General features: G+C 44.4%; 1 protein-coding gene across 2 annotated transcripts in view; it reads left to right on the forward strand.

Annotated features, from left to right (window-relative positions):
- Positions 1-12,708, forward strand: part of hecw2b (HECT, C2 and WW domain containing E3 ubiquitin protein ligase 2b) — a 77,750-nt gene that overhangs the window by 36,838 nt on the left and 28,204 nt on the right. For both annotated transcript variants that reach the window (XM_086283631.1, XM_086283632.1), the window contains exons 9-14: positions 454-1,349; positions 1,536-1,677; positions 9,694-9,795; positions 11,494-11,644; positions 11,791-11,894; positions 11,988-12,112. In XM_086283631.1, the coding sequence (XP_086139757.1) occupies positions 454-1,349; positions 1,536-1,677; positions 9,694-9,795; positions 11,494-11,644; positions 11,791-11,894; positions 11,988-12,112 (1,520 nt within the window). The remainder of the gene's footprint in view (positions 1-453; positions 1,350-1,535; positions 1,678-9,693; positions 9,796-11,493; positions 11,645-11,790; positions 11,895-11,987; positions 12,113-12,708) is intronic.

A 12,708-nucleotide genomic window follows, 5' to 3' on the forward strand; every position in this document is an offset into this window, starting at 1 on the left:
TGGAGTGTATAGAGATGGGTGTCACGGTGTGATTTGTTACAATAGCAGCAAGAATGAAAGAGTACGTTTAGAAGATTGTAGCGAAACCTGGTCTACACGGTGAGTGGTTTGGAGACAGTGACAAAAAGACACGAGGCCGAGCTGGAGGTGACAGAGCTGAAGATGCTAAGGTTTTCTCTGGGCGTGACCAGCACCCACAGAGACCACAGAGAAGATTCATGGATGTTGTGAAGGAGCACATGCAAACAATTGGTGTGACAGAGGAGGATGCTAGAGATGGAGCGAGATGGAATAAGATGTTCCCCCGTGGCAACCCCTAACAGAAACAGCCAGAAGAAGACGAGGAAGTGGGAGGTGTTGTTTTTGTTCTGCTAACATGTCATGAAAGCACACGTTATTTATCTCTCAGTTGTCACATCCTGTCCTTCTCATCCATCCTCTTTTCTGCTCTAGAAGCTTCGCCAGACCCTCTGGGGACGATCCTGGGTGGTGTGATGAATGGTGACCCTGGGAGTCCCTCTGACGACGAAGATCTCCATCAGCTCTCCTCGTCTTTAGGTGCTACATGTGGACCTTCTCGCATTGGTTCTGATGAGGGCTCCTTATATGTTAATGGTTCATGTTACTATGGCGATGACAGTGTGTGGCAGGAGCCTGGGCAAGTGGGAGAGGTGAATCTGCTTCCTGTGGCTCTTGGCAGCTTCACCCAAAGGCAGGTGTCACTTAATGACTACCTAGATTCTCTCGAAGGTCCCAGGAGCATTGGGGACCGACCTGCAGCAGGGCCATTACCAAAGCTCAGCTCCAGCTTTCCCACAGACACACGGCTCAGTGCCATGCTACACATTGACTCAGATGAGGATGAGGAAGGAGCTGGGCAGCACTGGGATCAATCGCTGGAAACAAAGACACAGCAGAATACCAACTCAGCTACACCTGAGTCTCCACAGGGGAGCAGTGGTTCAAAAGGCGAGTCACAGGGCTCATGTGAGGCAGGGCCTGGAGTTCAGGCCACGGGAGAGGCAGGTTCTTCTGCTGGTGCTCAGTCTGGAGCCAACACTGCAGGGCCTGAAGCTGGAGCAGGAGCACAAGAAGGTGCTGCTGCACTCCCAATACAGACACGACAATCAGCAGATAGAATTGAAGAAGCTGCCAGAACAATGGCTGCACAGGTTGTTGGAGAAACTGCTACAGCTTCCAACTCATCTCAGGTATCAAGGGCTGAGGCAGCTGAAGTCAGATCTGGAGAATCTCCAGGGGAATGTCCAAGTCAGGAGCACAGCATCAGGACTGGGAAAAACCCAGAAGTACACTGCAATCCCTCACTTGGTCCTCTTTCACCCATTCAGGTGAGGCACTGTGACTTTAGGAGCATCATCCCTCTTTAATATTGGTTCTACATGTGGCAGATTACCTTTAAAAGCTGAAGTGAAACTATAAATTATCAATAGTTCATTGCTGACAATCACTGTCATCTTGACAAGAGCTTTGACAAAGCTTCACCCCTGCATGTTTCCTCTCTCATTTTTTTTCAGGAAGTGAGAACAAGAAAAGCAGTTGTTCCAAAGGCAGAGGAGGAACCGGGGGAGCCATCAAGCAGTGAGGCAAATGGGCCAGCACCACCTTCGCTATCCACCTGCATGGCTGAGCAAGGAAGAAGCATGACATCTAAAGCTGGTAGGTTCTGTCACAAAAAGTTTCAAAGTTTTGCTAAAGGCACTGAAAAAAAGTTTCAAACACGATTTCATTTTTTATTATATAAAGTATACAAAAAGAAACAGAAAAAATACAGGAGTACCAAATACATTCAAAGGACTCCTTTTGTTTTCACTCATAGTTTTTCATTTGATTGTGCAAATCTCCGGTTGCAGGTTTTGTCTGCTTTTTATACTCTGTTTAGTCTTCAGGTTTTATAGTTATAACTGTTCCTTCGTATGTTATTTGCTGTTTTATTTTGATAGTTTTTTTTTATGTGTTTTATTCAGCTCTACTTTCCTCAGCCACGATCTCCCAGTTGCTTGCACCTGTATGTTCACTTTCTGCAAGTGTCTCCATGTTTATTTGTACCCTCAGCTTTTGTCTGCTCGTCATCATGTTACGCAGTTTTCTGTTTGTACTGTTTTGGGTCCACATTGTTCACATACTGTAAGAACAAGAATACAAGTCTTAACATTCTGCTGTAGTTTTATCCTCATGTGTAACAAACCTAATTCTTTAACAACATATTGAATAATTTTTCTGCTTCTGTAATGCAACTATCTTGAGCAATAGATCTGTCCATACCAGAGGAGTTTAATTCATCCAGGCATTACATATTATTCAAGTATGTAGAGTGTAAGAAATGCATTTTTAAAAATAAAAACCTTGGCCATGTATATCAGGACATTTCAGATTTTCAGCCTGATCTTTTAATGATTATAGTAATTATATTTTTTACATTAAATGTGAGTGGTTTCATGTGTAACAATGTGAAAGTTTAACATAACCTTTGCACATCTAACCAGATCAACAAATCCATATGTAAAAACCCATATCCAAGGCACTGAGCAAAAGTTTAACCAAATGTTCTTTTGACCATTTCAACTCCAGACACAAATATTTTCTTCTTCTTCTTCTTATTTTTATAATTATTAAGCTTCCATCCATCCATGCATTCTCTTTCCACTTATCAAACTTTGGGGCTATGGGAGGGCTATCCAAGTTGTGATAAGATTACAGGTGGGGTACACCCAAGACAGATCGCCAGTCTGTCGCAGGGTCAACACAGACAGACATCATCCGTAGTCATGTTCCACATTCACACCTATGGACAATTTAGAATCATCGGTTCTTCAGTTTCAGCTGACTGAAGGTTTCCCCAACCTTATAAACATCTGCAGAATGACACCAGCACCACCGACTAACTGATTTCCTTAACTGGATGATTGAGCATGCATGAAGACAGACTAACTCCACTTACTGCATATGTTTGGACTGTGGGAGGAGCCATGACGAAAACATACACACTCCATACAGAAAGGCCCCAACCCAATCCTCATGCTACCCCTATTACCATTATGAGTATACAGGGCATTATATTATACATTTCAATACACAACAGTCTGCTCACTATTGCATGTAGTATTTATGCACCAAAAACTGCACCAAAACTCATCTTTTTACTTTAATTGGTCTAATTATCACAAAAGTTAAAGGTCACAATAGTGACCTTTTCATAGTTGATCACAAATAGTGCCCCTCTACTGCCTCTACCTCTATACTAACAGCACTCAATGACCTGGCAGGACAAGTAAAGGAGCTACTAACAGCAGGTATTCATCCAGACTGACACAGGGCAGAACAGTCCTAATCTCCCCACAAGGGTACGACACCATCAAACTACTTGTCGATTATCTGCGTCTCCACATCCTCATTTCTTTTTGGACCGTTTTTCACTGGTTATGCATTTGGCTAGGGTCGATGTCTGGACCCTACAGACTTTGCAAAGGTAGTCCAATAAAGGAATGACATATTCAATACGAAATCAATACGTCAATTCCATACTGACAGAAACGGACGTATTAAATTGCCATCCAGTCCAGGATGGCACATCAATATGTGCCATTGCCAGAAGGCTTGCTCCTAGCATGGTCTCAACAGCATGGAAGTGATTCCAGGAAGATAGTTACTCTAGGAGAGCTGAACCAGCTGATACAAGGTTCCTAACCCATTGGCAATACCAGCGTCTGCTCTTTTGTGCAAGGAGGAACAGGATGAGCACTGCCAGAGCCCTACAAAAGGATTTCCAGCAAGTCATTGGTGTGAATTTCAGTGACAACAATCAGAAACAGACTTTATGAGGGTGGCATGAGAGCCCACGTCGTCTACTGAACTCTCTTCAGTAGAAGCCATGGAGTATATTTATACTTCACTAGCTGGGCCCACGTCCTCATTTTAGGTTTGACAGTGTTTTGGTAGGTAAAGGTGATGCTTGGACATGTATTGAGCTGCGGTTTGGGGAAGGCCTCGAAGGGGACTGGCGACGGCTCCCGGGCCTGGCAGATCCTCATGCACTAAATAGAAGTGAAGAAGTTAAAGAATTGAGAACAAGGAAGGAGGGAGGGTGGGGCAAGTAAACGAGAATGAACAGCTTGCCAAACTTGAGGAACATTTATAGATGACAACTGGAAGGAGCATGTTAGGAGGCGTGGTCCTGCTCCTGAAATACCGATACATGATTTCCAAATATGATGCTACCTGTAGCATTGTTCAGCATGATCAGTTTGATGATGGGTCAGTGGTGGTTTGGGGAGGCATGTCCATGGAGAGACGCACAGACCTCTAAAAGTCAGACAACGGGACCCCAACTGCCATTTGACATCACGATGAAATCCTTGGAACCATTCTAAGTGCCTACACTGGTGGAGTGGGTCCTATGTTCCTCTTGTTGTATGATAATACCTGGGATAATGTGGTGAGAGTATGCTGGCAGTTCCTGGAGGATAAAGGAACTGTTACCATTGACCAGCCCACATGTTAACCTGTCCTAAATACAACAGAGCACCATTGGGACATTATGTTTCAATCCATCTGACGCTATCAGGTTGCACCTCAGTCTGTTCAGGAGCTCAGTGATTCCCTGGTCCAGATCTGGGAAGGGATTCCCCAGGACACCATCTGTCGTCTCATTAGGAGCATGCCCCAACATTGTCAGGTACCTTTCTGAGTTGCTGCAATAAGATTTCAGCAAAATGAACTAACTTGCCGCATCAGTTTTTCACTTGGACTTTTGGAGTGTCTTTAAATTCAGCCCTCCATAAGTGGATCATTTTCTTTAAAAGAATGTGGCATCCTTTCAGTCCTAACACATTGTCCGGTCCACATCAGTATCCAGCATGATATAAAAATAATAATAATGATATAATATAAATAATGCGGGAAGAGAGTCTATATTTCTTATGGCTGGAGGAAGAGAGTTCCAGAGCCGAGGAGCAGAGTGACTGAAGGCTCTGTTCCCCACAGTGATGAGACGCGTGGGCAGAACAGTAAGATGAATATGAGGATCTGAGAGGCCTGGAAACAGTGGTGATATGGAGCAGGTCACACAAATAGGAAGGAGCAGACTCGTATAGTCAAAAAGGAGGCAGAGCTGTCGAGAAATGCTAGGAGCTAACTGCAAACAGCAGTCGCTTTCTGAAACATCAGATATGTATCGGATTCAGAACCACATACGAAAGTGTCCCAGGTCGGATTTGAAAATATCGGATTTGTGCCGTTCACACTGTCATACCATGATCGGATATGGGTCGCATAGGGTCGGAAAAGTCGGATTTGATGCGCTTTCGCCTGCAGTGTGAACGTACGATTCAAATTGTTGTCAGCATCTGAAGAAATTATAATAAAAATAATAACAATAACCGGTTGGCAGCAGCAGCCAGGCGCGCCAGCGTTCACTCAACGGAACCTAATATGTTTTCTCTTGTAGCGATCTGATGTTTTCAAAGTGTTACTTTAATTGTGTTTCTGTGTTGGCCCTTCCATACTATCATGATATTCATTCATTTACACCAGGGCTGCCCAATCCCAGTCCTCGAGAGCTACTATCCTGCAGCTTTTAGATGCATCCCTACTCCAACACAGCTGAATCAAATGGTTTGATTACCTCTTCAGCATGCCATCATGTTTGGCAAAGGCCTGATAACAGTGCGCATGCGCCAACCAGCGTGCAGCCTGTTACAGTCGCTCCTGCTTTTCTCTTAGTTTAGCTCTTTTTTCTTACGTATTCTTTTTTTTTCTGACTTGTATTTTCCTCCGTTTTCTATCTCTTACTCAATCATGTGGATTGAGAGAGTTTTTGTTCTTCTGGTGGCCGTGGAACTGTTACTTTTATCATGGAACGGGACCGCGGCACATCTCCTACACGCACGGACTGTTTACTCCAGAGATCAGCTGATCGCCCTGATGCCGGCCGGCTCGCTGGCCAGGCCCGCAGAAGTGCCCGCAGAAGTACCAGCTGAAATTTGGAGGAAAACACATCGGGGATGCAGAGGTCAAGGACAGAAGAGAAGAAAAAAGGTGACGGTGAGACAGCGGAGGCTCGAAGCAAGGAGGAGGTTTAAACCGTGTCTGCCGTCTATCGTGATGGGAAATGTGCGATCGTTGGCAAGTAAAATCGACGAGCTCTCAGCACTGGTACGGAGTCAGAGGGAATACCGAGAGTGTAGCCTGATGTGTTTCACCGAATCATGGCTGCACCAGGTCATTCCCGATGAGAATGCTTCCGTGGAAGGCTTCCACACTGTTCGGGCGGACAGGGACAGCATCGCTAGCGGTAAGCGTAAAGGAGGTGGGCTTGCTGTTTTAGTTAACAACCGGTGGTGTAACCCTGCCAACATAACAATCAAAGAAAGGATTTGTTGCCCGGACACTGAACTGTGTGCTGTTGGACTCGGGCCGTATTATTTACCCAGGGAATTCTCTCACGTCATCTTGGTGGCTGTTTATGTTCCCCCCTCTGCTAACCCCACAGCTGCATGTGACACTATCCACTCTGCCATAGCTCGGCTACAGACTCAGCACCCGAGTGCCTTTATTGTGATCTCGGGTGACTTCAACCATGTATCACTGGACAATACACTACCAACATTCAAACAATATGTGGACTGTCCCACCAGGGGAGAGAAAACTTTAGACTTACTGTATGCTAACGTCAAGGATGCATACAGCTCCTCCTCCCTCCCCCCACTTGGTAGGTCAGATCATAACCTGATTCACCTCACCCCCCGCTATGTGCCAATTGTGAGGAGGGAACCTGTGACCACCAGGACTGTTAGGAGGTGGTCAGAGGAGGCAATAGCGGAACTACAGGGCTGTTTCGAGGTGACCGACTGGGAAACACTCTGTGAGCCTCACGCCGAGGACATCAATGGGCTTACTGAGTGTATCACAGACTACATAACTTTCTGCACCGACTCCATTGTTCCAGCTCAGACTGTTCATTGTTACCCAAATAACAAGCCGTGGGTGACTAAGGACATCAAAGCCCTCCTCAACAACAAGAAGAGGGCTTTCAGAGGGGGCAACAAAGAGGAGGTGAGGAAGGTCCAGGTGTTACTAAAGGACAAGATCAGAGAGGCTAAGGACAATTACAGGAGGAAGCTGGAGTGGAAACTCCAGCAGAACAGCATGAGAGAGGTGTGGAGGGGCATGAAGACCATCACTGGATTCAGGCCAACCAACAGCAGGGGAGCTGAGGGAGGTGAGAATAGAGCCGACGAGTTGAATCTGTTTTTCAATAGATTCGACACCACAGTGTCTGCTCCCACCCCCACAACCTCACCTGCAGTCAGCCTGGAATCCAGAGCCACACCACTGTGCCAGCCTCTCTCTTCACATGTTGCCTCCTGTGAGATTCCTGACACCCCTCCCCCACCCATCACCTTCACTCAATACCAGGTTGAGATGCAAATGAGGAGACTTCACTCAGGCAAGTCTGCTGGACCAGACGGAGTGAGTCCCCTTGTCCTCAAGGCCTGTGCCCCCCAGCTGTGTGGAGTCTTTCATAAACTGTTTATGCTGAGTCTGAGTCTGCAGAGGGTCCCGGTGATGTGGAAGACATCATGCCTCGTCCCTGTACCAAAGACGCCTCGTCCCAGTGGCCCCCAGGATTACAGGCCCGTGGCACTGACCTCCCACATCATGAAGACCCTGGAAAGGCTCATCCTGGACCAGCTGCGACCCATAGTAAGACCACATCTGGATCCCCTTCAGTTCGCTTATCAGCCTCGTCTCGGAACAGAGGACGCCATCATCTACCTGCTCAATCGTGTCTACACCCATCTGGACCAGCCGGCGAGCACTGTGAGGGTCATGTTTTTTGACTTTTCCAGTGCTTTCAACACCATCAGGCCGACCCTCCTGGGTGATAAGTTAGCAGCGATGCAGGTGGATGCTTCTCTGGTGTCCTGGATTGTTGATTACCTGACAGGAAGACCACAATATGTACGTCTCCCACAGTGTGTGTCTGACAAGGTGATTAGCAACACAGGGGCACCACAGGGGACTGTCCTCTCCCCCTTCCTCTTCACCCTCTACACCACAGACTTCAGCCACTGCACAGAGACCTGCCATCTTCAGAAGTTTTCTGATGACTCTGCGGTGGTTGGATGCATCAGCAGGGATGATGAGACAGAGTACCGGGCTGTGGTCGACTCCTTTGTCACGTGGTGTGAGCAGAATCATCTGCAGCTCAACGTGGCAAAGACCAAGGAACTGATCGTGGACTTCAGGAAGACCAGGAAACACTTGACCCCTGTTTCAATCCAGGGGGTCAGTGTTGACATTGTGGAGGACTATAAATACCTTGGAGTACACATTGACAATAAACTGGACTGGGCTAAAAACACCACAGCACTTTACAGGAAGGGCCAGAGTCGTCTCTATTTTTTGAGGCGACTGAGGTCCTTCAACATCTGCCAGAAAATGCTGAGGATTTTCTATGAGTCTGTGGTGGCCAGTGCGATCCTCTATGCTTGTTGCATGCTGGGGGAGCAGGCTGAGGGTCGCAGATGCCAACAGACTTAATAAACTGATCCGTAAGGCCAGCAATGTTGTGGGGATGGAGCTGGACTCCCTCAAGGTGGTGTCGGAGAGGCGGATGCTGTCCAAGATAAAGACAATGTTGGATAACACCTCCCACCCACTCCATGACATGTTGGTCAGTCACAGGAGCTCGTTCAGTGAGAGACTGAGATTACCGAAAAGCACCACTGAACGACACAGGAAATCATTCCTGCCTGTGGCCATCTCCCTGTACAACGCATCCACTTAACACACTGTTTGCTGCTACAACTACACATGTTTCTTTTCCAACTATTTATTTATAAGTGACTTATGTATGTATGTATGTATATATATGTATATATTGTACTATTCTTAGTTAGCGTATTGTCTGTCTTGTCTTAATGTTGGTTTAAAATGGAGCACTGTAACAAAAAATAATTTCCCCCAGGGATCAATAAAGTATTCTGATTCTGATTCTGATTCTGATTCTGAACAAGCCATTCATTTGATTCGGGTGTGTGGGAACAAGGATGCATCTAAAAGCTGCAGGACGGTAGCTCTCGAGGACCGGGATTGGGCACCCCTGATTTACACACTAAGCTCTCTTCTATTGCCTCAAAACCTTTGTATAGAGTTAACTTGTAATTCCATAGCAGCTTACAGTGTTGCTCACTGACAAAAACTAAACTTTTCATGCAGTGCATGGATAGGCTTATTAAACATTTCAACAAAATCCTGAGATTCATGCACATGAAATTTGTAAAGACACACAGGAGGGCAGACTGGTGACCAGTGACCCCCCTTTCAGCTCTTTGCCTACAGATGGGTGCTTCAAGTGTCAATAGGTTTTTCTCTGTGCCAAGCCTGGTATGGCTGTGCCATTTGGGGTCCAGTCCAGCAAAAGATGAATAACCTTGTTAAAAAAAAAATAACCGAGCGATCAGGAAGTATTAATGAAAGACTGTAGTGGCACTTAATTCAAAACAAATAATGCACTGGCTTTAAAGGGAACAATTTTGTTTATTTAACCTTTTCATGTTATTGAATTATATTAAGCAGCAGAGCTGTTATGAACCATGACTATAAAAAAAATTATCATTTTTTTGGATTTCTTATATTCATTTTGATGCTTGTTTATGTGTTTTTATCCAGGTGCCACAGAACAGGTCAATGGCCACCAGTCTGTTCACTCCCTGCCATCTGTTCGCCATGACATCAGTCGCTACCAGAGAGTAGATGAACCACTGCCCCCTGGTGAGTGTGTGTGTGTATATGTCTGTTTTAAAGAACATTAAAGTACACAATACAGCACAGAAACTGCATACACATATTTTCTTTACCAGATATCTTCAAGTTTGAAGATTGAGTATAGCAGTCAGGGTTTATGCATAGGGTACTAGGGTCCCTAGAAGTCTTCTGGATTAAGCAGTTTGAGGAACTATTAAGATATAGCACAGGAGCTGTGATAAGGAATTTAGATACCGTATCTTTCAGACCATAAGGCGCACCGGATTATAAGGTGCATAAAGTGAAACAAAGCAGTCAGATAAGTCAAACTTTACTCAACTCATTCTTTTTGCTTCCTCCACTTCCGTACTATTGATTCATTAATGTTAAATGCTCTGGTAGCTGCTCTATTCCCATGTTGTTGCAGTATATTAATGACTAACCTCGTATTGTGGATGGATTGTCTCAGTTGTTCTCCTGACTGAAGTTTGGTCCTTTTACAGCATCCTGCGTTGCAATTTATCCCTAACCATCGGGAACCCTCCCATTAACGAGTGGAAAAAAGTTAGCGTTCATCCTCCAGCTTCACTGTGTTTATGCTATGCTAACATAGCTGTGTCGCTACGGTCACGTAGCACATCATTATATACCAGCTAGCCCAACTTCAGTAACCCTACAAACGTCACTGCTGTTTAGTTTTCGCTCTTCATTTATGTTGGAAGTGATAGCAGAGCTGTATGTTTTAATATTTTCAGAAATCTCTCAGTCAGAACATGCTATATCATGTTTAGGTGGAAACTAGCGAGCTAACTTCCTGCTAACTGGTAACTCTGTTAATAAATGCTGTTTTCCTGGATGCCTGGATGTTAAACTTAATTGTTACACCTGGTAAAGCAGCAACGCTGATCATTTTATTAAAGATGAAAGAATTCAGACAGTTTTAAACTCTCAGTGATGCTGCAGTGTTCGTTTGACTTTGGGACTTGAAGCGGACGGAGTTTTGGACCCAGATTCTTCCGCAAGGCTCTTGACTATGGCAGCCGTAATGCTCCAGCAATCCATCAAGCAGTGCGGCTTCGTAGCTTACCGAAGTTGTACTAGAACATTTTTTGACAGATATTTGAGCACCGTGTAGCACATAAAATCAGTTCGAGGTCAGTAAGCACAACCAGAATTTATACATAAGTCACGCTGTCGATTTTTGAGAAAATTAAAGGATTTTAAGTGCACCTTACAGTGTGGAAAATACTGTAATAGGCCTTTCCAATTACATGTATGTATGACTAGACAAGTTGACACAAATGTGTGTTACTATTTTCCAGATGTGTAATTTGCTACTGAATTTGAATTTGCAACCTTAGCTTTAAATGCTAGAATTTCTCATTTGTAATAAACCCATAAGCCACAGATTCAGTTTTGTATTTTAATCTTAAAAACAGCTAGATTGTAGATTGTAGTCAGTAGTTATGCAACTTTAAGGCCAAAATTTTATACATATATGATTATAATTATATATAATCTACTGTGTCATTTTTGTTCATAAAACCTTAGTTTAGAAACCTATATTCTTTCATGAAAAACAGCTACTATATGTCTTGATGCAGACTGAAGAAATCACTTGGATGAGTGACGAAACGTTTCTCCCACAAAACGCTACGTCCAGAGGAACAGAATCTTTTGGAGAACTACTATATGTGTTCTTCTGTTGCATTGTGTGTGATCCAGATTGGGAGGCTCGCATAGACAGCCATGGTCGCATTTTCTATGTGGACCACGTGAACAGAACAACAACATGGCAACGTCCAACCGCACCCCCGGCCCCACAAACTCTTCAGAGGTCTAACTCCATACAGCAGATGGAACAGCTAAATCGCAGGTCAGAAAACAAACATGCACATGAAGATTCGCAAACTAGATGTTCGTCCAAAGTTTCAGTTAAAAATGGAAATGAATTTGCCACTTCCCATTTTTTTGTTTTTAGTAACATTATCATTAATTGTTACTGTACACATAAATTTGCAGGTATCAAAGTATACGTAGGACAATGACCAACGACAGTAGACCAGAAGAGCAGCTACCCAATGAGCTTTCAGCTGATGAGACTGATATGCAACCCTCATTCCCAGGTAGCCCCCTTCTACACGGCACAAAATCCTGATCCATGTTCTTCCCCTGTGATTTTCTTTTTTTTATTTTGACGATTCTGGTATATTTTGCAGAGCTACGTAGGGACAGCAATTTGCCACAGTCCAGTCCCAGGTCTCGCCTAACCCTGCTGCTTCAGTCCCCTAGCGCCAAGTTCCTCACCAGCCCTGAATTCTTCACTGTGCTGCATTCCAACCCTGTATGGACACTTTTTACTTCCTTTCTATCTCTTGTTATTCTTTTACTTCCATTCATGTGTCTTTCTTTTATAACAGACCACATTCTATTTGTTTCAAGAAAGGGATTTTAAACAACGCACTTATTAACCCTTTGAGGTCATCAAAGATGATAACCCTAACCTTACTCTACTGTTATATTTAAAAAAAGAAAAGAAAATGTAGTTGTTTTTTTTAAGAAAAATGTAAATAGATTGTGATCTGTGACAGTCAGAAGTGTTTTCCTTGTTTCCTCATTGGCAGAAATTCAAAAAACATTTTGAATAAAAGCAAAAGAATAGAATCAGCTTTTGGCTTGCCATAGTTTATGATTCTAACCACGGATAGTTAAGGGGCTCAAAGCGAATACCTGATGTAATCCCACCCCCAAACCCCCCCAAACCATGTCACTCTTACTTGACACCTCACCACTATCCTCATACTCTCTGCCACTCCTGACGTCCAGTTCCTCTGTCACAGTCTGGCTGAGGCAGACTGTATGTATTGCAAAAAAGGACTCAAATGCAGATCAAAACAGAATGTGAAACGTGACGTGGAATAACAAAAAATGAGCCGTTTA

Source organism: Aulonocara sp. 'chitande type north' Nkhata Bay, linkage group LG23 (genome assembly GCF_057382095.1).
Source record: "Aulonocara sp. 'chitande type north' Nkhata Bay isolate Kocher_YH1m ecotype deep benthic linkage group LG23, A_spYH_male_GT1.1, whole genome shotgun sequence".
Lineage (NCBI taxonomy): Eukaryota > Metazoa > Chordata > Actinopteri > Cichliformes > Cichlidae > Aulonocara > Aulonocara sp. 'chitande type north' Nkhata Bay.